At 43.0% G+C, this 22301-nt stretch overlaps 2 protein-coding genes across 6 annotated transcripts; one reads left to right on the forward strand and one right to left on the reverse strand.

The window, feature by feature from the left end:
* The first annotated feature begins 896 nt into the window (after window positions 1-896).
* LOC139545599 (phosphatidylinositol polyphosphate 5-phosphatase type IV-like) lies at window positions 897-8955 on the forward strand. Of its 5 annotated transcripts, none has more exons than XM_071353555.1 (11): window positions 897-950; window positions 3200-4084; window positions 4989-5112; window positions 5224-5321; window positions 5406-5530; window positions 5739-5858; window positions 5985-6092; window positions 6277-6438; window positions 6599-6714; window positions 6842-6978; window positions 7163-8955. In XM_071353555.1, the coding sequence occupies exons 2-11, from the start codon at window positions 3252-3254 to the stop codon at window positions 7293-7295; spliced, it is 1956 nt and encodes a 651-aa protein (XP_071209656.1). In that variant the 5' UTR covers window positions 897-950; window positions 3200-3251; the 3' UTR covers window positions 7296-8955. The 5 variants fall into 5 exon arrangements, with proteins under 5 accessions (XP_071209656.1, XP_071209658.1, XP_071209655.1 ...); XM_071353557.1 differs by lacking the exon at window positions 897-950 and adding an exon at window positions 1400-1713; XM_071353554.1 differs by lacking the exon at window positions 897-950 and adding an exon at window positions 2394-2596 and having other exon boundaries at window positions 3183-4084.
* Window positions 8868-22043, reverse strand: LOC139545601 (mitochondrial-processing peptidase subunit alpha-like). The gene is made up of 13 exons (XM_071353558.1): window positions 21933-22043; window positions 16077-16279; window positions 15877-15956; window positions 15652-15734; window positions 15381-15475; window positions 15117-15217; window positions 14672-14935; window positions 14483-14575; window positions 14245-14363; window positions 14071-14161; window positions 12756-12818; window positions 12510-12654; window positions 8868-12353 (listed from the first exon to the last, which is right to left on the reverse strand). Exons 1-13 carry the CDS (start codon window positions 21977-21979, stop codon window positions 12184-12186), a joined length of 1554 nt encoding a protein of 517 aa, XP_071209659.1. The 5' UTR covers window positions 21980-22043; the 3' UTR covers window positions 8868-12183.
* Window positions 22044-22301: the final 258 nt, after the last annotated feature.

The raw sequence follows: 22301 nt of genomic DNA on the forward strand, positions 1-22301 counted from the left end.
TTGCAACAACTTTGGAAATATGCTTGTGGTCATTGTCCATTTGGAAGACCTATTTGCGACCAAGCTTTAACTTCCTGACTGATGTCTTGAGATGTTTCTTCAATATATCCACATCATTTATTTGATGCCATCTATTTTGTGAAGTGCACCAGTCCCTCCTGCAGCAAAGCACCCCCACAGCATGATGCTGCCACCCCCGTGCTTCACGGTTGGGATGGTGTTCTTCAGCTTGCAAGCCCCTTTTTCCTCCGAACATAACGATGGTCATTATGGCCAAACAGTTCTATTTTTGTTTCATCAAACTAGAGGACAGTTCTCCAAAAAGTACCAATCTATGTCTCTATGTGCAGTTGCAAATTGTAGTCTGGATTTTTTATGGTGGTTTTGGAGCAGTGGCTTCTTCCGTGCTGAGCGGCCTTTCAGGTTATGTCGATATAGGACTCATTTTACTGTGGCTATAGATACTTTTGTACCCGTTTCCTCCAGCATCTTCACAAGGTCCTTTGCTGTTGTTCTGGGATTGATTTTCGCACGTTCATCTCTAGAAGACAGAAGGCGTCTCCTTCCTGAGCGGTATGACGGCTGCGTGGTCCCATGGTGTTTATACTTGCGTACTATTGTTTGTACAGATGAACATGGTACCTTCAGGCGTTTGGAAATTGCTCCCAAGGATGAACCAGACTTTTGGAGGTCTACAATAGTTTTGTTGAGGTCTTGGCTGATTTCTTTTGATTTTCCCATGATGTCAAGCAAAGAGGCACTGAGTTTGAAAGTAGGCCTTGAAATACATCCACAGGTACACCTCCAATTGACTCAAATGAGGTCAATTAGCCTATCAGAAGCTTCTAAAGCCATTACATAATTTCCTGGAATTTTCCAAGCTGTTTAAAGGCACAGTCAACTTAGTGTATGTAGACTTCTGACCCACTGGAATTGTGATACGGTGAATTGTAAGTGAAATAATCTGTCTGTAAACAATTGGCTGACCTATACTCCCTGAACAAAATGGCAGAATTTTTATACTTTCATAGAACTAGACTGCTCAACCAGCGAGCTGTGGACTGCCATTTCTTTTTAACCCTTAGCTCTGATGGTTTTCCAAAATATATGTGTTTTAAAGTTGTAGTTTATATTGTGTTGAGGGTTTTCTTGTATGTGAATTGTGTCAAATAATTCAGCATCGGCTGACATTGATACTTTAATGTCGAATTAATGTGAAATAAACCATTCTTAGAACATTCATGTCCATTTTAATATTCCAATTCCTAATTGTATCCGCGAACTATTTATGTAGACTCATGGCATGAGATCAGGGTGGCTCGGGTAGTTGTACAACTATTACTAGCTACCAGTAGGTGGCGCTACAATGCAAGCAACGTGTGTTTTGTTTTCTCGTTTTTCCCGTTTGCGGTCTCGAAGATGGTGAACGACGAATTGGGTAGAGTGGAATCGGTCAGAGTGACAATGAGCGGTATGATGTTGATATCGTGAGCGCAAAAGGAGAAAGCTCTGTGGCTCTACAAGATGCCGACGTATGACGTGGAAAGCTATGCTTTTTAGAGTAGGGCTCCGGTTAAAGGTGTCATCTCGTGTAGGAGTGAGTGGTAGACGCACATCGCTTGAATCAAATGATAGATGGAAAGAAGGAGCAAAGCCTATCGGTTTCATTTAGTCGTTTGATGAAGTGGTTCACCCGATGTATGTAAAACGTGGGTATGTGAGAAATGCGGTCAGACCATATGTACAGTACAGAAGCCGCTGCAGTGTTACAATTATAACAAGTCTGGACACGTGGCAAGTGTGTGTCGAAGTAATAAATAATGTATGTAGCAGTTGACGAGTCAGATGAAGCATGTTGTAATTGTGATGGGAATCACGTTCCCGGAGTGCCCTGTAAGGATGAAGGAGGGCGCAGTAACTAGGGTCAGGGCTATCCAGCAGGTCTCCTATCTGGAGGCAGTGAAAATAGCTGAAGGAGTGAATAGAGGTGAGATGGTAGTGGATGGCCCACAGTCTGCAGTGAATTCCATGCAGGAGAAGGATCCCGACACACTAACAGTGAAGAAGGTGGACTTAGTTGCACGTTATAGCGCAAGTGATAAATTGCACTAGTCAAATTAATACAAAAATCTAAGTTAGACATCATTGTGATGGCGGCAAATAGATTTCTGGATCTCCAGGACTATACACCCGAAATGTTACAGGGAGTACTGAATGAAGAGGTTCCATGAGCCTGTGTAGGGATCTGAAAATACATTGAAATCCGACCGAAGGTGTAGTGTTTATTTTATTTTATACAGGATAGTAGCGTGCATTTGGTTAGTGTTTTTGGTAATTAGTATGAATTTGTAAATCCAAAACCTATTTTGTTTTTGGGGTATTTTTTTTACTACCCCTTACAGTAGGTGGCGGCAATACACATTATGAGTGTAGTCTGCCAGTAAACATCAATGAAGAAGAAAAACCACGTCTAGAGAAGTGGAAAGTTTGGTTTAGCGTTGAGAGCTAAACTAAAAATAGCTAGCTAGTTAATGTTACCTCTAACGATATTCTCACAATGTTGTAATGGACGAAACTTGATTTCGCTTTTCCCCAGGTATCTAACGTTGATTAAATGTAGTGTCGTGTCTAATGCATTTGTCTTTCCCAGACTGCCATATTCCTAGCGGTCTGTCATAGGTTAAAATATTAGCTAGCACAGCTAGCAGCTACAACGTTTCACCAATGCGTTTCTGCTAGCTATCTAGCGAATGTTATGTGAATTCGAATGCTATATAGCTAACGTTAGAGCGCATAGCAAGCAGCTATCTTTTTTAGCAGCACATGTTTACGAGGATGTAGCTAACTAGCTAGCATAATCGTAAACATGTGCTAGCTAGATGGCTTTACATGTCATCACAGTAGTTAGCAATTTTAGCGTCCAGTTAACATTACTGCCAACAGAGCTGTCAAATATACTGGTAACTAAGGTTTCTTCTTTTGTCTGTGGAGTTCTCTCTTCCAGTCATTTAGCTAGCTAACATGAGCCAACCATATGTGCAGCTAACTTAGTCGGGCTAATCAACTCGTTGCTTCATTGCTTGTGTAAGATAAGTAACATAGCAAGTGTCTAGCTAGCTAGTGTAACAATCAAGCATATAATTAGAAATATTATCAATCCATTCTCATTAATAGTACAGTAGCTATAATTGTTTTCTAGATGACCTCTTCCATGGCATGGTACTGACATCTGACAGAAGGTGCAGCCTGGCATGAGGATGACTGAGAATGGGGAGGACAGTAGCCCCTCTCAGCCTGATGGAGTGTTACCTCGTGGAGCTCCTGGTGGGAAGGATCCAGAAGGAGTTAGCAGTGACAAGATGCCAGTGAACCCCCCTACAGAGGACATCAAGCTCCTCGACACCCTGAAATTCCCTCAGGATGTACAAGACCAAAGCAGCAAGACCAGTCTCTACCAACCGCGACCGCCCCTACTGCCCAAGCCCCCTGCACTGTCGAAGGGAGGGAAGAGCGGTTCGATGGAGGAGGTGAGAAGCAGAAGACTTAAGCACAGCCAGGAGAGTCTGACTGACCCAGCTGAGACTGGTTCCTCCACAGACTCTCTTAAGGAGGACTCGGCAGTTACAGGTGTGTTCACCTTGAGCGGTGCTGCCACCTTAAGGAACGGACAGAGCTCCATCGTTGGACCCCTCTTAACTCCTACAGGGTCCCCTGTCTTCAGAGCCAGGGGCCAGAGCCTCTCCGAGTACGAGAGGAGGCCCCACGACCACCACGGTGACCCAGCGGAGCAGCGGGGGAGGCCCTTCAAGGTCCGCCTCTCTCCCTTACAGCCATCGGGTCCACTTCCTGCTCTGGAGCAGACCTTGGCGTCGGAGTCCTTAAGGACGGCTAATCGGATTGACAGGGATTGCGTGGATTATGGCATTGTGCCGGGGAGAGCTGGGCCGGAGAGGCTGCACCTGCACAGGAACCTGAGCGACAGCCGGCTTCTGGATAACATGGTGTTGGACAACACCTCTGTCAACTCCATGAAGTCCACCTTCAGCGTGTTGAACCCCATCAGACCCAGGGACGTCAGGAACAGGTAGGGCTACACGCCTCTCACTCGTGATATCCTCTCCAGTTTACTTACCAGATACGTCCTGCAGAAGCCTTCTCTACCTGTATTGGATACCATACCGGTATCAAAGTGCTGTAAGTCTTGATAGCTTTCTGAAGGCATTGAAACTAATAGGTGATCTAACTATAGTGTATAAAGTATCCTTTGAATGTTTGATGCAGCTCTAAAATAAAGATGGGCTTAAGGGATGCTCAATTTCATTGATACAATAATGCACTTCCTGTGATGTGGAACATGACATCTCATGATAAGAATTGAGGTGTGCCTTGAGTTAAATATATTCTGCATGAACTACAGATGGGCATTTGAGCTATTGTAACTTATTGTGAGCGGTCACAATCAGCATCAGTGAATGGCAACCAAGAAGACTATGCTGTAATTATTACCGTGGCACATCTGCAGCTAGGGCATTAGCATCGGTGTGTGCACTAGCAACACTGGCTGCAGTTCTGCTTCAATGAAGGCCTCAGAGGCTTATGGTATGTAAGTGCTCACTCTGATGGAGGTAATTGTCAGGTGGGAGTGTGTGAATCAGCATAGCTTTTGCCACCATTCAGGGAGCAAAGATGGGTCTCAATACACATGTGCCTCAGCAAGGAGCTGTTCAAGGAATCGGGGGATTTATCTGAAATGTTTGACAGCTATGGAAGAAGCCTATGTTTTGAAATGTGCCTCAGCGCCAATAATATCCAGCGTTCTTTGAATTGTGTGTGTATTCTACTGAACTTGTATAATGGAGCCTACCAGACATTTGAAATGGGTTTGGTTCAAAGTAGCCAAGAATACTAATTGTTTGTTAGAGCAAGCAGGGAAAACAGTGCTGCTATACCTCCGGTTATGAAGTGTTCATTTCCTCATTGTGTTCCAGGAGTTTTCTGGAGGGCAGCGTGCTGGGCAGTGGTGCCCTTCTGGGCGCTGAGGAGCTGGACCGCTATTTCCCAGAGAGGAGAGTTGGCATCTACATAGCCACATGGAACATGCATGGAGAAAAGGTGAGGCCACTCCTACTGTTCAACATTAGGCCTAGAGCCTGAGTATCTGTACACAAGTTCTACACTCACTCTTTGATAATAAAAAAAAGACTACTTCCGTATCATTTTCAGGGACTTCCAAACAACCTAGATGATCTGTTGCTCCCGACAGACTCTGAATTTGCACAAGACTTTTACATCATCGGAGTCCAGGAGGGATGTCCTGACCGGTATAGGACGACTGTATGAGAGCATTTTGCATTATATCAATCGAGTCTTCAGCACTCTATGCTGATTGTGTGTGTGTGTTACAGGAGGGAATGGGAAATCCGTCTTCAGGAGACTCTGGGGCCGTACTACGTCATGCTCTACGCAGCCTCCCACGGGGTTCTCTACCTCACGGTGTTCGTCAGGAGGGACCTCATTTGGTTCTGCTCAGGTCCGTCCCGAATGTCTCTACTACAAGTTGTCGTTTTTTTTTCAGAGGAGAGTGAATCAGTCCTTTCCCATCAACAAATCTCAGAAGGTCTCTAATTGTAAGAGAGGTAACATTATAAGGTGATCTCTCTGGCTACCTACTGCACATTTTATGTGTACAGTACGTGATCTGATTTGGTCCCTGTAACCACCGCATCTCCTCCTAACAGAAGTGGAGCATGCCACGGTCACAACACGCATCATGTCTCAGATCAAAACCAAAGGAGCCGTGGGGATCGGCTTCACCTTCTTTGGCACTTCCTTCCTCTTCATCACCTCCCATTTTACCTGTGAGTGACACCTCTGTTGTTCAGGAGGTGATGCTATTACCTGTGAATGTAAACAGGAAGTGGAAAGCCTTTTGGATACAGTCGCACTGCTAACTAGGTGATTTAATAAATGTCCTTATGTTCCAGCTGGAGATTCCAGAGTGTACGAGAGGATTCTGGACTACAACAAGATCGTTGAAGCACTTGCTCTCCCTAAAGTTCTTCCAGACACCAACCCTTACCGCTCCACATCCTGTAAGTACTCTTAAAGACAAGAGCTGTTTATTGCAGTACTACTACTATATTGAAGTACCGCTGTCACATCTAGAAGAGCATCCTTATTATGTGAGGAGAAATGCTGTAGTTTCCCTCATGCAACAAGTACTCAATAAGTCCATTGTTAATGTTACTGATAATGACTATGTTTCATGTCTTTCAGCGGATGTGACAACACGGTTTGATGAGGTTTTCTGGTTTGGAGACTTTAACTTCCGCCTGAGTGAAGACCGTGGGGGGGTAGAGGCCCTTCTAAACCAGAACCAGGGTGTGGACATGGGCCCTCTTCTCCACCATGACCAACTCTCCAAGGAAATGAAGGATGGTACGTCTACATGGAACAACACCATTCTAACACTAAGAACCAGAGGTTCAGGCAAATATTACATGTATTAGATTGTGAATGATATCTCAATGTATTGTTACCATACTCACTGTGACAGATACTTGACAATAGAGTACAAATGTGTTATGCTCTGTTCTAGGTTCCATCTTTAAAGGCTTCCAGGAAGCACTGATTCAGTTCCTCCCCACCTACAAATTTGACGTTGGCTGTGACGTGTACGACACCACCTCTAAGCAGAGAACTCCCTCATACACAGTACGTTTCACCGTCAGTCATACCCTGTGTCATTCATACAATCAAGCCTCTTTGCTTTATTATATAGGCTTGTTTTAAACACACACAAAAATTGTGTTTTATTTGACTGTTCCTCTGTGTGCTCTAGGACAGAATACTGTTCAGGAACAGGCAGGTGGATGACATCAAAGTGATAAAGTACACCAGCTGTTCAATGATAAAGACGTCAGACCACCGGCCTGTCATCGGCATGTTCCAGGTCAAACTCCGTCCTGGAAGAGACAAGTGAGTCCCACCCCTGCCTCTCTTAGCTGTTGAAGCAGCAAGCTATTTGCAGCTTTCAGCTCCAACACTATTAACCTTTCTCGTAGTAATTACGTTGTCCAAAAGTGCTGTCAACGAAAAGCTCAAAGTTTAGAACAGTTGGTTAACCCTTTTTTATTTGTTCACTGTCTGGCGTGTTTCTCAGTATTCCTCTGGGAGCGGGCCAGTTTGACAGGAGTCTGTACCTGGAGGGCATCAGGAGGAGGATCACCAGAGAGCTGAAGAAGAGAGAAGCCACGAAGGACCAGGGCAGCAGCACCATCTGCTCCATCTCCTGAACCAGAATCACTCTGACCCAGCCATGAGGGACCGAAGGGAACCAGTCTTGTGTTTCCACTTCCAGCCCAGTCTGTGGGAGAATCTGTTGGTTTTGTCCGAGGCCTTGCATCCTCGTCTGCTTTTGAAAAAGGTCAAAGGTAATCGAGGAAACGTAGAAACAAATGTGCTTGTATGAAATGACTCTCGTTCTCCACTTGCGCGTCATCAGGCAAATTACGTTGACAGGGGTAGAATCCCCAAATAAATGTGTAAAGTGATACAAATTTAGCTAGTTGTGCAAGACATTTTCTAGACAAAAGTAGCGTATAGTTTTTAAATGTGTGCATACTTTTCTCCTTTGAGAAAACAACAGCTGATTCAAAAGGGGTGTGATGGATTTTTAAACACTAGCCCAGGATACTATTGTGCATCTTCTGCTGAAGTAGGTAATGAGCAGACTCCTACGTTCGCCTACTAACGAATTGACACTCTCCTCGACCACTTATCGCTTTCCGGGTCAGGGAGTAGAGGATGGACTTTTGCCCAATTGAGAATCTCCCTGTGAGTCATGGAAGTCACGTAGGCTGATCCATGAGCGCCCCCCTACTGAGAGCTGTTGGAACTGTGTCACTCATGTGGTTTGGGCGGGGGAGCTGTGGGGCTGTTCTCGAAGGCAGGGACCTTGAGTTCAGACAGACCCCAGTCTGCAGACTCGGCAGTAAACTGGTCTATTTATACAGACCTTCTATAAACAAGACTGCACTGGGGAACCTGACATTGAAGATTGAAAGCTAATCAGTTACTCGCCCCCACCCGTGTGTCCTGGTTGGCTGATGTTGCTCTGAGTATACTGTACTTAATACGTTCTTTTTTTGTTTTATTTTGTACATTTATTTAACAAGCCAGGTTGATATGGACCATATGTAGTGTCACTTTTTACTTTGTGTACCTGTATTCAAAGGCCTTGTCAATGCATTTTCATCAAACAGATCTTAAGCACTTTCTTTGATATACCTAACTTTTGGGATGTTTTTGGATTTCCTCCAATAAAGAAAAAAGTGACCCATGATTTCACAGAAATGGACTTATCCCTGTCAAATTTAAGGGACATTTCGATGTTGCTTGATGAACATACATTTCCTGCAAGTATGGTACTTATTGAATTAATGCATGGTGGCTTTTCTGGCATTGTATAAAAACAGATGCGTGATTGATTTTTGTGAAATATCTTGCTTATTAACATATTGTTTAATATCTCACATAATGGATACAGAACCATCTTTTGCAATGGTGATGTTGATCGTGTTGGAGGGGTTGAACTCTGATTCATTGCCTTAATGTCATCTGTCATGACTAAATGAAATACACTCATGTAACTTCATCAAAAGAATACTTTCCATGTACTGTATTGTGCTAACGAGGAGAAGAGAATTCATTGCATGAAGATTAATGGTTCTGGTGTAATGGTGAATCATGAGTTCTCATTCACTTTAACGCTCAGGGCAAGTGCCTGTGATCTTGTTTGTGATTTTCTCAGGACTCCATATCTGTGGGTCTTTTATAACACATGATTTGTGATGTAACATCACATGGAATGTTTGTCATTTCTGTTTTATTTTGATTGTGAAACAAATGTTTTCTTCTGTCATCTGAAGTGGACATTAAATATCCCTCAAAGAAGGACAGTATAATTGCTTTATAAATGCTAATTGACTGTCCATTCATGGCAATTATTAATTTACCAGAATACAGATATACATATGGGTCATCACATTCATTATTTTCACTTTCTCTCAAGGACCCAAAGAAACCTTGGTTTGAAATAAAATGTAAGATTGTGGCAGTATTCTGAAACAGAAAGTGAAAAAGCTTAATACATTATTACAATTTAGAGAAGACGCATACCATTCCAATATAGTTTTGGAAATGAGAAATACATGTAAAGATTTCTCTGGCACCTGAAAGGATATCAGCACACACACAGTACTATATACATTGAGTGTACAACACCTGCTCTTTCCATGACATACTGACCAGGTGAAAGCTATTATCACCTGTTAAATCTGCTTCAGTCTAGAGATGAAGGGGAGGAGACAGGTTAAAGGATGTTTAAGACTTGATACAATTGAGACATGGATTGAGTATGTGTGCCATTCAGTGGGCAACTGGGCAAGACAAGATTTAAGTGCCTTTGAACCTATGGTACCTATGGTAGTAGGTGCAAGGTGAACCAGTTTGAGTGTGTCAAAAACTGCAATGGTGCTGGGGTTTTCCACGCTCAACAGTTTCCCGTGTATCAAGAATGGTTCACCACTCAAAAGACATCCACGCAAGTTGACAATTGTGGGAAGCATTGGAGTCATGGGGCCAGCATCCCTGTGGAACACTTTCAACACCTTCTAGATGACAAGGCCTTGGGTGAGACTCCAGCCTCTGAAATGTCATAAAAAGTGTCTGTCAAATTTAAGGAAGTATCTGTGTTAATTGTGCAAACATCAGTGTAGTAGGACATTGCTAGGACATTCACACATACAGTGTAGTCCAGGGCCCAGTTTTCCAAAAGTATCTTAAGGCTAAGTTCATCGTTAGAGCCTTTGTAGGAGCATCGTTAAGTCTCTGAGCAGTTTCCCAAAACCCTAAAGTTGTATTTGAAAACGCACATTATTTACCGACTGCCTCAGACCACTCGTAGAACTACTAAGTGCGTCATTAGATGGTTTTTTCCCCCCCCCCTTCCACGTCACTTCATGAACAGAATATCTACACTAAACAGAGAATGAAGATGTTTATCTGTCTGTGACCACCGATAACCTCAGCAGCGCTGCCTATCTTTTGATCCTATCACTATATCGACATGCTCCAACGATGGACTTCGTGAACGTTCTCTCTGTGTGGTGTTTTTGGGAAACGCATGTTACATCTTCGGCTGTTATAGGAACAACGCATCATTAAAACTCATAAGCCGAAATTCCATCGCTGTCGGGCAACCGGGCCCGGGCCTGTTTGCTATCCAACAGAAGGCTGGGAAACAGAAAATCACAACCCTTTATTTTCCTTTTTACCATGAAGGTAATTTGTAGGTCTCCCTCTACAGATCCAGCAATGTAACTCTCGAGCCATATTCATTCACACATACTTGGAATTAAACCCAAAAAACATGCAAACCATCCTAGCCAACGTGGGTCAGGTGGGATAGTGAACAGGAAATGAAAACTTCCCTCTGGCAAGAAAGTGTAGACGCTCCAGGTACGCAGAGCAGGGTATATCCTCACCGAGTAAAATGTTGTTTTTAAAAATCACCTCACTCAAAACTTTTCTTTTACAGTTGGAGATCCAAACAGTAGTTCTCTCCCAGTGCTTAGCACAGCTCCATTGAGAGAACATTAGTGTACCATACCGGTCAAAAGTTTTTACAACACCTACTCATTCAAGGGTTTTTCTTTTGACTATTTTTTACAATGTATTATAATAGTGAAGACATCAAAACTATGAAATAACACATGGAATCATGTAGTAACCAAAAAATATGTAAAATATATTTTATATTTGAGATTCTTCAAATAACCACCCTTTGCCTTGACAGCTTTGCACATTCTCTCAACCAACTTCATGAGGTAGTCACCTGGAATGCATTTCAATTAACAGGTGTGCCTTAAAAGTAAATTTGTGGAATCTTTTCCTTAATGCGTTTTAGCTAATCAGTTGTGTTGTGACAAGGTAGGGGGGTATACAGAAGACTGCCCTATTTGGTAAAAGACCAAGTCCATATTATGGCACAAACAGTTCAATTAAGCAAAGAGAAACGACAGTCCATTACTTTAAGACATGAAGGTCAGTCAACGTGGAGCATTTGAAGAACTTCAAAAAGTTTCTTCAAGTGCAGTCACAAAAACCATCAAGCGTTATGATGAAACTGGCTCTCATGAGGACCGCCACAGGAAAGGAAGACCCAGAGTTACCTCTGCTGCAGAGGATAAGTTCATTAGTTACCAGCCTCAGAAATTGTAGCCCAAATAAATGCTTCAGAGTTCAAGTAACAGACATCAACTGTTCAGAGGAGACTGTGTGAATCAGGACTTCATGGTCAAATTGCTTCAAATAAACCACTAGTAAAGGACACCAATAAGAAGAAGAGACTTGCTTGGGCCAAGAAACTCAAGCAATGGACATTTGTCCTTTGGTCTGGAGTCCAAATTTGAGATTTTTGGTTCCTACCGCCGTGTCTTTGTGACACACCGTGTGGGTGAACGGATGATCTCCGCATGTGTGGTTCCCACCTTGAAACATGGAGGAGGAGGTGTGGTGGTGTGGGGGTGCTGTGCTGGTGACACGGTCTATGGTTTATTTAGAATTCAAGGTACACTTAACCAGCACGGCTACCACAGCAATACACCATCCCATCTGATTTGGGCTTAGTGGGACTATCATTTGTTTTTCAACAGGACAATGACCCAACACAACTCCAGGCTGTGTAAGGGCTATTTTACCAAGGAGAGGGATGAGTGCTGCCTTAGATGACCTGGCCTCCATAATCCCCCGACCTCAACCAAATTGAGATGGTTTGGAATGAGTCGGACCGCAGAGTGAAGGAAAAGCAGCCAACAAGTGCTCAGCATATGTGGGAACTCCTTCCAGACTGTTGGAAAAGCATTCCAGGTGAAGCTGGTTGAGAGAATGCCAAGAGAGTGCCAAGCTGTCGTCCAGGCAAAGGGTGGCTAACACTTTTTGGGCTATTACATGATTCCATTTGTTATACTTCATAGTTTATGTCTTCACTATTATTCTACAATGTAGAAAACATTTTAAATAAATTAAAACCCTTGAATGAGTAGGTGTTCTAAAACTTTTGACGGTAGTGTAGGTCAGTGTCCAGTATATACATTGATGTCAGGGTAAACGCAGGGAGGTCTATCGGAAGAGGCGGTACATGCGAGGCAGGCGCCCGTCCTTGCTGGATAGGGCAGCTTGGATGTGCTCATAGGAGGGCATCTCAGTCAAGTCTCCTAGCGCTGCTACTGCTGGCTTGCTGCGCAGCATCTTGGTTGTGACCCTCTTGATATCGCTTGCTGTAATGTTACCTGGAAAGAGAAGTGAGTGAAAAGTCAGCATAAAGAACTACTGATCTGCCATGACAGTCATGATTTGTCATTTTCCTGCAGATTGTCAGACACCAATGTTTCATTCTGGGCTTGATATCAATATCCACTATTATGACCCAGGCCACTACTACTCACTGATGAGGTCACACAGCTCGTGTGGCAGCTTCCTCTTCCCTGTGGCTAGAACCTGTCGGCCGACATCCTCAAAGATAACCGGCCGCGACTCCAGGTTCATCATCAGCATGGACTTGAGCTGCGTCTTCGCTCTCGCCAACTCCATCTGAGCACAGAAAGAGAGATGCAACGTTTGGAAGTTCAAAGAGAGAGTTCCAAGTTCAGAAATCTTTGTAATTTTAAAATGGCTTTTGTGACAAGCCTTACCTCTCCTGCTGTCCCAGCCATCTGAATGAACTCTCTGGTTATAATCTCCACCATTTCCCGAACCTTGACAAAGCAAGATGTTGTAATCAACAACTTTGGAATGGCAGCACTTTCACAACGTCAGAGAACACACATCATACAAAGTCAAATCCAGGGGCGCCAGATAGCCTAAAGGTTATTGGGCCAGTAACATAAGGGTTCTAACTAGCAATCTGAGCAGACAAGGTGCAAAATCTCTCAATGTGCCCTTGAGAAAGGCACTTAACCCTAATTGCGCCAGGGTCGCCATTGATAATGACAGAGGGTGTCTCGGAGTGTTGGGATGTGCAAAAAACACTTCCAATTATCACACCCTCAATGGCCAGTTTATTAGGCACACCACCCCATTCACAAAAATGGGTCGCTCCTACAAACAGTCACGTGGCCATGGGTTGCTATATAAAGCAGGCAGAGCCCGGCATTGAGGCATTCAGTTACTGTTCAATTGAATGCTAGACGAGCAAAACGAGTGACCTAAGACACTGAGCGTGGTATGATCGTCGGTGCCAGGCGTGCCAGATCAAGCATCTCAGAAACGGCCAGCCTCCTGGGCTTTTCATGCACGACACTGTCTAGGGTTTACCGAGAATGGTACGACAAAACAAACATCCAGTCAGCGGAAGTCCTGTCGGCGAAAACAGATTGTTGAGAGGTCGAATGAGAATGGCGGACCACCAACAGGCAAATAACGCTGCAGTTCAACATTGGTGTACAGAACGGTATCTCGGAAAGCACAACTCGTCAGTCCTTGTCTATTGCAGCAGACAACCACACCAGGTTCCACTCCTAAAGAAGCAGCTCCAGTGGGCACACAATCACCAACACTGGACAATTGAGTGGAAAAATATTGCCTAGTCCAACGAATTCCAGTTGCTTGCTGTTGAGTCATGCTGATGGCAGTCAGAATTTGGCGTAAGCAGTATATGTCAATGGCCCCAGTCTGGTGGTGTAATGTGGGGAATGTTTTCCTGGCACACGTTAGGTCCCTTGATACCAATTGAGCAACTTGCCCGTGCCCCGAAGAATTCAGGCTGTTCTGGATGCAAAGGGGGGTCCGACACACAACTAGATGGGTATACATTAGAAACTGGCCACTGAGTGCATGTAAATGTGTGAAATTTGACAAATATAAGCCACCACCAAATTATTATTTTAAAAGACATAACAAAAATGTTTTATTTTTAACAGATATTATATTCCAAGCATATGGCAGCTTAGTATTAGCCATTTAAACTACAGTGTAAAGTCCTGCCCCTCCTGAATCTCCTCTCCCTACCTGTCTGGGGTCTGCACTGGCATGGATACACAGCAGGCCGCTGTCCTCGTAACTGTGATGGTATGAGGTGGCATTGTACATCCAATGATGCCTGTAGATTTTTTTTAAATGAATTAAAAACAAATACAATCGTAATTACTTTCATTAGAATTGAGAAGGGTGTATCCTGCTTACCTGTTGAGCACGTTCAGGTAAAGCCGAGTGAACATGCCTTTCCCTGGACCCCCCGCTGAGAAGGACCCGCCTCCACCCATCATCATGTTGAGGACGGCAAATGGGATGAAGTCCTCCTCCTGTATCACAAAATATGTATATTAACATCCAGATACAGGATAGCCTAGATAGAGCTTGAGACAGTTCAAGCAAGTGGGCGGGAGATCCTCCACACCAACCAATCACAGCGAGCACCCACCAGGAACGAGCAGCTCTCCAGGCCAATCATGATGTGGGTGAGCTCAGGGATGGGAGTGGGGCCAAGGCTCACATCTGACATATCCTTATCCATCTGAGAGGATCAAAACAGAGATTTACATTCTGATTTAGTAAAATAAACAAGGAAAAAGGAAGGAAGGAAAGAAAGGGAAAAACTTTCTGCTCTTACCCTTACGATTCCACCAGTGTACTGTGCCACAGACAGGTCGACATTGGTAGGCGTACTGGCTCCCCATACTGGCTTCACATCCAGCAGATATTTCCTGGCGCAGGCCACCAGTTGTTCATGTTCGATGCCCACACCGGCTAGCACCATACGCTCTGGGCAGTAGTAGCTCCGCAGGTACGTGTGTAGCAGCTTCTTGTCGATCTTCTCCACGTTGTCTACTGGACAGAAGCGAGGCAACCCAACAGTGTTCCCCCGATATGCTGCCTAGTTCACAGAGTGTTGTGAAAAGTTATGTATCATCATACGAATTTGTCCATAAATGGCGCAATTGATCTAGGCTCACTGCAGAGGTGGGGCCAAAGTAAATTAGTAACGGTGCAACAATAGACTTCATGCAGCTCAAGAGTGTTGTAATTTCTGAGGATCAATCAATAGCATGACTCACTGCGTGGATCATCTCTGTCAGTAAAGGTTCAGGGTCAGGCCTCATGTTCAGATCCTCCAGCTCAAAGCGCACTGCCATCCTAGTCATCTCAATCTCCTCATCTAGTAACCAGAAGCAGAGCCATCCCTGAAGAAAATATACTCCCACAAAAACGTTTACTAGTCTTACTTTCGTAGACAATTCAATTAAGTCAACATTTTCCCCAAATCATTGAAGGAGACGTCAAACACGATGACAAACCTGTCACTCAAAGTGTTGACTCACCTAGCAGGCGTGGCTGCAATACAGCATCAGAGAGCAGGCTGACTACCGTGTCCAGTCCCTTCACCTCGGCAGAGACGGCATACATGGTGGTGTCTCTGTGAATAAAACCTTAGGCGTCACACAAACTGACTGAAAAGCTTCATCCTCTTCCAAAGCAGTACAACACTGAACGGGATAAAGAGTACCATGACTATAGTTAGTATACCTTTCCATCAGTCAGAGAGAAAACATACTGTGTCTGGACATTGAAGCCAAAGGAAATGATTCATACCTGGATGTTTGGCAGTCACAGATCCCTCCATGTTTTTCAAGTGTGAGAAGAATTTCATCTTTACTGCCATACTGGGCTGTGGACTGAAGATGCACATTGTACTTTCATCGTTTCCCATAAACAAAAACATGGCCATCAATTTGCTTAGGCTACAAAAGGGACAACACTGAGGCAAAAAGGTGGGACATGTCTTGCACAAGCCGTCTCAAAGCAGATGACACTTACAGAAAAGGCCAGTTTCTCCAAAAAGTGTGAAATTCCACTGGGGTATTTTGTCTCATGTCTGGATCCTGAATTTACTAAAACTGGAAGGAGAGAAGAAGCAAATCATAATTCGCTCATACTTTATTGATTATGCAGCAATGGAGACTTTCTGAAATAGAATAAGAAAATATCAGTTATATTCAAATGCTGTAGCAACTTACTTCCAACAGTGCAGAATTGACCAAACTTGTTTTGAGATGCTACTTTAAGGCCATTTTCCAAAGTAGTGATTTTAGTCTCGCATTGCTCATGCCCGTCAACGGACGCAAACACTGGTTTAGGGATCCCTGGTAACGGTGCAGAGAGTGAGATATTTGGATATCTGCTGCCACTGCTGTACTTTCTATATACTGCAATTCCAAACCTGTAAATGCAAAGATGTAAGGTTTAAATTTGCCTAATAAATCAGACTGTAATCCCAGACTTCTGCAAACCAGTATGAATTAAAGGACTGCAAAAACATGACTTTCCTTACAAGCCAAAATGATAAACATTACATTTGAACTTACTCTTGTAGTTGTCTTATTCAGGCAGAAATGTAAGAAAAATATCCACAGGGAAGTATAATTTACCCGACTTTTTAGAACGTCAGTACTGCGGTTGAGATTACTATAACCTGACACATGCGCAAAACCATGTAAACACCTGCAAAACTTCAGTTAGTATACATGTGTTGCGTGCATGTACTGCCGTCTTGTGCACGTGCCTTTAACTAGGCATACATTACACGAAAACAAAAATCTCACATCTTGGGAGCACCAACATTATGCGAATTGTCTGCATAATCTTGTCATCCTGAAGTCCGCGACTGGTGTGCTCATATTACACAAATTTGCTCACATTGCGACCTGTCTAGACCATGTCGGTTTTATAATTTCCAGATGAGTCGCGGTGCCTGTGGCTTTAAGAAGTGTCATCATTACTCCTTCTTTGTGGTTGTAGCCAGGCAACAGAGGACAAGTTGCACAAATCGCATTGTAGAAAAGATACGACCCAAAATGTCTAGCATGTCAGAATTCTGTTTATCTGGACATAAGATGCGGATCGGGAAGCGAAAGACCCATAATCACACTTCTTTCTCCCGCTCACATTCTGCGACCTAAGACGTCTTAGTTGGCGCCTACAAGTATACAATTCACCTGCAATCGCAGAAATGTGTTGTGGATCCCAAGTAGTTTAAAATCATGTAATGTCCAGCTTTAGTCTATAAGCAGACAAAATCGGGAAAGCCACACACAGAGATCCTCGTTTTAAGTCAGTTAATATTACTTTCCTGTGGATATTTTGTCTCACATTTCTACCCGAATAAGGACGAAATGAGCAGAGTAAATTCAAATTAGATGTATTCAACATTCTGACTTGTAGAGACCGTTTGGCGTTTTAGACCATATATGTTAGAGACGAGTGAGGAAACAAATGTCACACTAAGATTAGAAAGAGGCCAGGTTTAGGTTAGTTTATGGATTGCGGCAATCAACAACAGCATGTCTTGACAGTCAGGGGAACTGAAGTCACAACTATTTACCATATTCACCTTCCCACATGTTCTAGGTAGCACCTAGCCAAATATATACTCTTAAGGAGCCTAACGTTACCGTTAGTCCATTAGGTCCAAGGACCTTGTGTTATTTTCAGAGGTAGACCGGCTCTGGTAGCCAAAACAGCCAAAGACTCAATCTAAACGCGAATCGATTCTCAATTGCTGTACAGTTGTAGAAAGATACAGCCCTTTACTTTCATCACATCAAAATAATATCAAATGTAAAATATACACTTACTGTACACTGTTCTAACCGGTTTTAGTACTGTTGTAGCCGACAGGACAATGTCATGTGTAAATGCTAGGGATGTGAATCATTCCCTTTAAAGACCACTCAAAACGTATATATAGATACATGAGCTCTGATACAAATCAGTAACCATACGTTTTAGTTTGAAATAATTCGGTGCTATTCAGTTTGATTAGAGAACTAATCAATGCAATTTGGTCCGATGATCTAACATTTGTTACATTAAGGCTGTGAAAGGAAGGAAAATCATTAAACTTCAGCCACTCAAACCATAGACTCTGTTTCTGCATGGCAAGCGGTACATCAAGTCCGACACCAACAGGCTCCTGAATAGCTTCTATCACCAAGCCATAAGTAGCTAGCTAAATAGCTAGCACGTGACATTAAAGCTTGAAACTTAAACCATTTTTCATTCTAAATTAGAATCTGCCTCTTATGGAGCTCAGGAGCTGGGCCTCTCTGAGCTGGATCTGTCTGCGCTGACTGTGCAAGTGTAAATGATATATACTGTTGAAGTCGGAAGTTTACATGTTGGAGTCATTAAAACCAGTTTCTCAACCACTCCACAGATTTCTTGAAAACAAACTATAGTTTTGGCAAGTCGGTTAGGACATCTACTTTGTGAATGACAAGTCATTTTTCAAACAATTGTTTACAGACAGATTATTTCACTTATAATTCACTGTATCACAATTCCAGTGGGTCAGAAGTTTACATAAACTAAGTTGACTGTGCCTTTAAACAGAGTGGAAAATTCCAGAAAATTGTGTCATGGCTTTAGAAGCTTTTGATACAAACAATAGTACGCAAGTATAAACACCATGGGACCACGCAGCAGTCATACCGCTCAGGAAGGAGACGCGTTCTGTCTCCTAGAGATGAAAGTACTTTGGTGCGAAAAGTGCAAATCAATCCCAGAACAACAGCAAAGGACCTTGTGAAGATGCTGGAAGAAACAGGTACAAAAGTATCTATATCCACAGTAAAACGAGTCCTATATCGACATAACCTGAAAGGCCGCTCAGCAAGGAAGAAGCCACTGCTCTAAAACCGCCATAAAAAAGCCAGACTACAGTTTGCAACTGCACATGGGGACAAAGATCGTACTTTTTGGAGAAATGTCCTCTGGTCTGATGAAACAAAAATAGAACTGTTTGGCCATAATGACCATCGTTATGTTGGGAGGAAAAAGGGGGAGGCTTGCAAGCCGAAGAACACCATCCCAACAGTGAAGCACAGGGGTGGCAGCATCATGTTGTTGGGGTGCTTTGCTGCAGGAGGGACTGGTGCACTTCACAAAATAGATGGCAACATGAGTATATTTTGAAAAAACATCTCAAGACATCACTCAGGAAGTTAAAGCTTGGTCGCAAATGGATCTTCCAAATGGACAATGACCACAAGCATACTTCCAAAGTTGTGGCAAAGGAAGGACAACAAAGTCAAGGTATTGCAGTGGTCATCACAAAGCCCCGACCTCAATCCTCTAGAAAATTTGTGGGCAGAACTGAAAAAACGTGTGTGAGCACCGAGGCCTACAAACCTGACTCAGTTACACCAGCTCTGTCAGGAGGAATGGGCCAAAATTCACCCAACTTATTGTGGGAAATTTGTGGAAGGCTACCCAAAACGTTTGACCCAAGTTAAACGATTTAAAGGCAATGCTACCAAATACTAATTGAGTGTATGTAAATGTCTGACCCACTGGGAATGTGATGAAAGAAATAAAAGCTGAAATAAATCATTCTCTCTACTATTATTCTGACATGTCACATTCTTAAAATAAAGTGGTGATCCTAACTGACCTAAGACAGGGAATTTGTACTCGGATTAAATGTCAGGAATTGTGAAAAACTGAGTTTAAATGTATTTGGCTAAGGTGTAAGTAAACTTCTGACTTCAACTGTATCTATGGTGTATGTGTGTGTGTGAATGTTGCATGTTTATGCTGTATGTACAATGTAGGCACATGGGCCATGAGGGAGACTTGGCATCTACCACCCAACTACCAATATCAGATTTGGGGAGGGGGGTGCAATGTAGCCTGTTTTTGTCCCCCCACTTCTGAAATAACCGTCACCCACTAATTAACCTATCATTTTTGCAGATTAAGTGTTTGGGCTAGTAACGTATTAATATTTATATAGTTTACAAATTAGCTATGAGATCGCAAATGAAATATAGCACAACTTCAGATTTCACCTCACCTCAAAATCAAATGGTTTTGACCGTTTGAAAGTTTAGGGAGCTCCTTTTCTCCTGCATTGGCCATGCAGCGTGTCTCGCAAAGTGATTGCTGTCGTCGTTATGAAACGATCAACTTGATCGGCTATGAAAAGCCAACTGAAAATGATTCATGATTATTATTTGACCATGCTTGTCACTTATGAATATTTTGAACATCTTGGCATAGTTCTGTTATAATCTCAACCCGGCACAGCCAGAAGAGGACTGGCCACCCCTCATAGCCTGGATCCTCTCTAGGTTTCTTCCTAGGTTTTGGCCTTTCTAGGGAGTTTTTCCTAGCCACCGTGCTTCTACACCTGCATTGCTTGCTGTTTGGGGTTTTAGGCTGGGTTTCTGTACAGCACTTTGAGATATCAGCTGATGTACGAAGGGCTATATAAAATAAACTTGATTTGAACTTTACCCTGTATATCTTTACACTGATTGTTTAAATCAGTGCGCAGTTGGACTAGGATAGTAATATTGCCTGGAGTTGTTCTTGTTCAGCATGCAAAACAAATGTCAACAGTTACATGTTCCTTGGACCAGTTGTATCTTAAAGCCGCTGCATGGTCAATCCGTTGTCTGCATTGGCCGTGCAGCGTTCACAGTGATGTGGCCTCTGCAGAAGTCAGGGAATTCACACTTGTTGCGCTTTGCAGAGCAACGCAGAGCTGTTTATAAGGAATTTGTCAAGGAAGTGAGCTAGTGTTTATACAGGACCTCCCGCCCTCACCTACCGTCAACCAATCAAGTCAATGCAGAACTATACGGAGCTCTCTACATTGTTTAAAAAATTCAGAGGCTCACTGCGATGCGGAGCTCAATTTGGCCTTTGCGTGCCTCCATCGTTTTTGATAACTTCATTTTATGTGATATCAGAGCTCCAGTCAGCCCACACTAGTCTACCCTCAACTTCATCGTAGAGTTGAGATATTTGGAGACTTAAATGTTTTCCGTAAACATAGAAATGTAATTCTCGGCCTACCGAGTGGCACTGCGGTCTAAGGCTCTGCATCGCAGTGCTTGAGGCGTCACTACAGACCCAGGCTCGATCCCAGGCTGTGTCGCAACCGGCCGTGCCCGAGACTCCCATAGGGCGGCACACAATTGGCCCACAGTCATCTGGGTTAGGGGAGATTTTGACCAGAGGGGCTTTACTTGGCTTATCGCACTCTAGCGACTCATGACTCGACCTTCGGATATCACAAAACTGGGGAGAAAATGGGGGTAAAATACAAAAAATAATAATAATAAACTTTAAAAGTAAGTTCATTGAAAGTAAGTCTAAGAAGCAGTACATGTTTTGTGTGTGCTATTTCTATGCTTCCTGATCTTACTTTTCGTTTATGCATCTTTTACTATCGGTTTTGTACTCCTGCTTCAAACAGCTGAAAATACAATATTTTCGGTTATGGAAAATATTTCAGTGGTTTAGATGGTACAATGATTCTCTACACTATACTTTGTTTTGTTAGATTAACTGAACATAGGCGAACTATTATACTTTTGCAATCAGGAAATAACCGAGCAATTATAGTGGACCTTTAAAACTTCCCCAGCCAGAAGATACTATTGTCAATAAACTCAAGGTAGTAGTTAGCTTATAAAAATGGGCTAGGCAGCACGACGTGCTAACTATTGATGATGCCAAAGTGTGTTTGTCCAGAAATCCAAATTGCCAGTGATAGTGTACGTCAGCTACCTAGCTAACGTCAGCTACCTAGTTAGCTAGCTAAAGAGGAAATCACGACTGCACTCGCATGCATATAACGCTACTGTCAATAATGCTATTCGTTCGCAGCCGACTGCAGATTCAAAATATAGCTTTCCACAACATTGTTTTGTTTGAATTAATCTATTAGTTACACGGCTTGCTTGCGCGCTAGCTGATTACGAAATTACATATTTCAGTAAAGTCAATGCAAATGCTTTAAGATAAACGTGAACATAAAATATTACGGTATTTTATTTTTGCAAATACTAAGCTGTGAATATTACCTCTGAACACGGCCCCAACTTCTACAATGCGACATGTGCGCCGCCATCTTGAATTCTCTGTGACCACTAATTCACCCGGATGCTATTTCAAAACACTTTTATTTTCCTTATTCTTCTTCCTCCTTGTCTTCTTCTTTGATAAGGTTTAACGGCTGTTGGCATCCAATAAATGTTGCTTTACCGCCACCTACTAGACTGGAATACAAATCCCTTATACTTTGCTTGGGGAAAAAAATACCATCAAACACAAAACTCACAAAAAATAACACCACCATACTTAATTGTTCTTAATTGACTTGCCTTGTTAATATAAAACATTTAGTCCTACCTCAGGCCAACAACCTGAATGGATGGGACACCACCATTTAA

This window comes from Salvelinus alpinus, chromosome 19 (genome assembly GCF_045679555.1).
Source record: "Salvelinus alpinus chromosome 19, SLU_Salpinus.1, whole genome shotgun sequence".
Lineage (NCBI taxonomy): Eukaryota > Metazoa > Chordata > Actinopteri > Salmoniformes > Salmonidae > Salvelinus > Salvelinus alpinus.

Bases quoted from the DNA above. Each gene is read 5' to 3' on its own strand.
- LOC139545601 (XM_071353558.1), bottom strand. From the start codon at position 21,979: ATGGCGGCGCACATGTCGCATTGTAGAAGTTGGGGCCGTGTTCAGAG. The intron at 15,735-15,876 runs GTAAGTGTCATC...GTGCATCTTCAG, and splicing joins TGGAGAAACTGGCCTTTTCT to TCCACAGCCCAGTATGGCAG. The intron at 12,819-14,070 runs GTAGGGAGAGGA...TGCTTTGTCAAG, and splicing joins CCAGTGCAGACCCCAGACAG to GTTCGGGAAATGGTGGAGAT.
- LOC139545599 (XM_071353555.1), top strand. From the start codon at position 3,252: ATGAGGATGACTGAGAATGGGGAGGACAGTAGCCCCTCTCAGCCTGAT. The intron at 4,085-4,988 runs GTAGGGCTACAC...ATTGTGTTCCAG, and splicing joins CCCAGGGACGTCAGGAACAG to GAGTTTTCTGGAGGGCAGCG. The intron at 6,715-6,841 runs GTACGTTTCACC...TGTGTGCTCTAG, and splicing joins AGAGAACTCCCTCATACACA to GACAGAATACTGTTCAGGAA.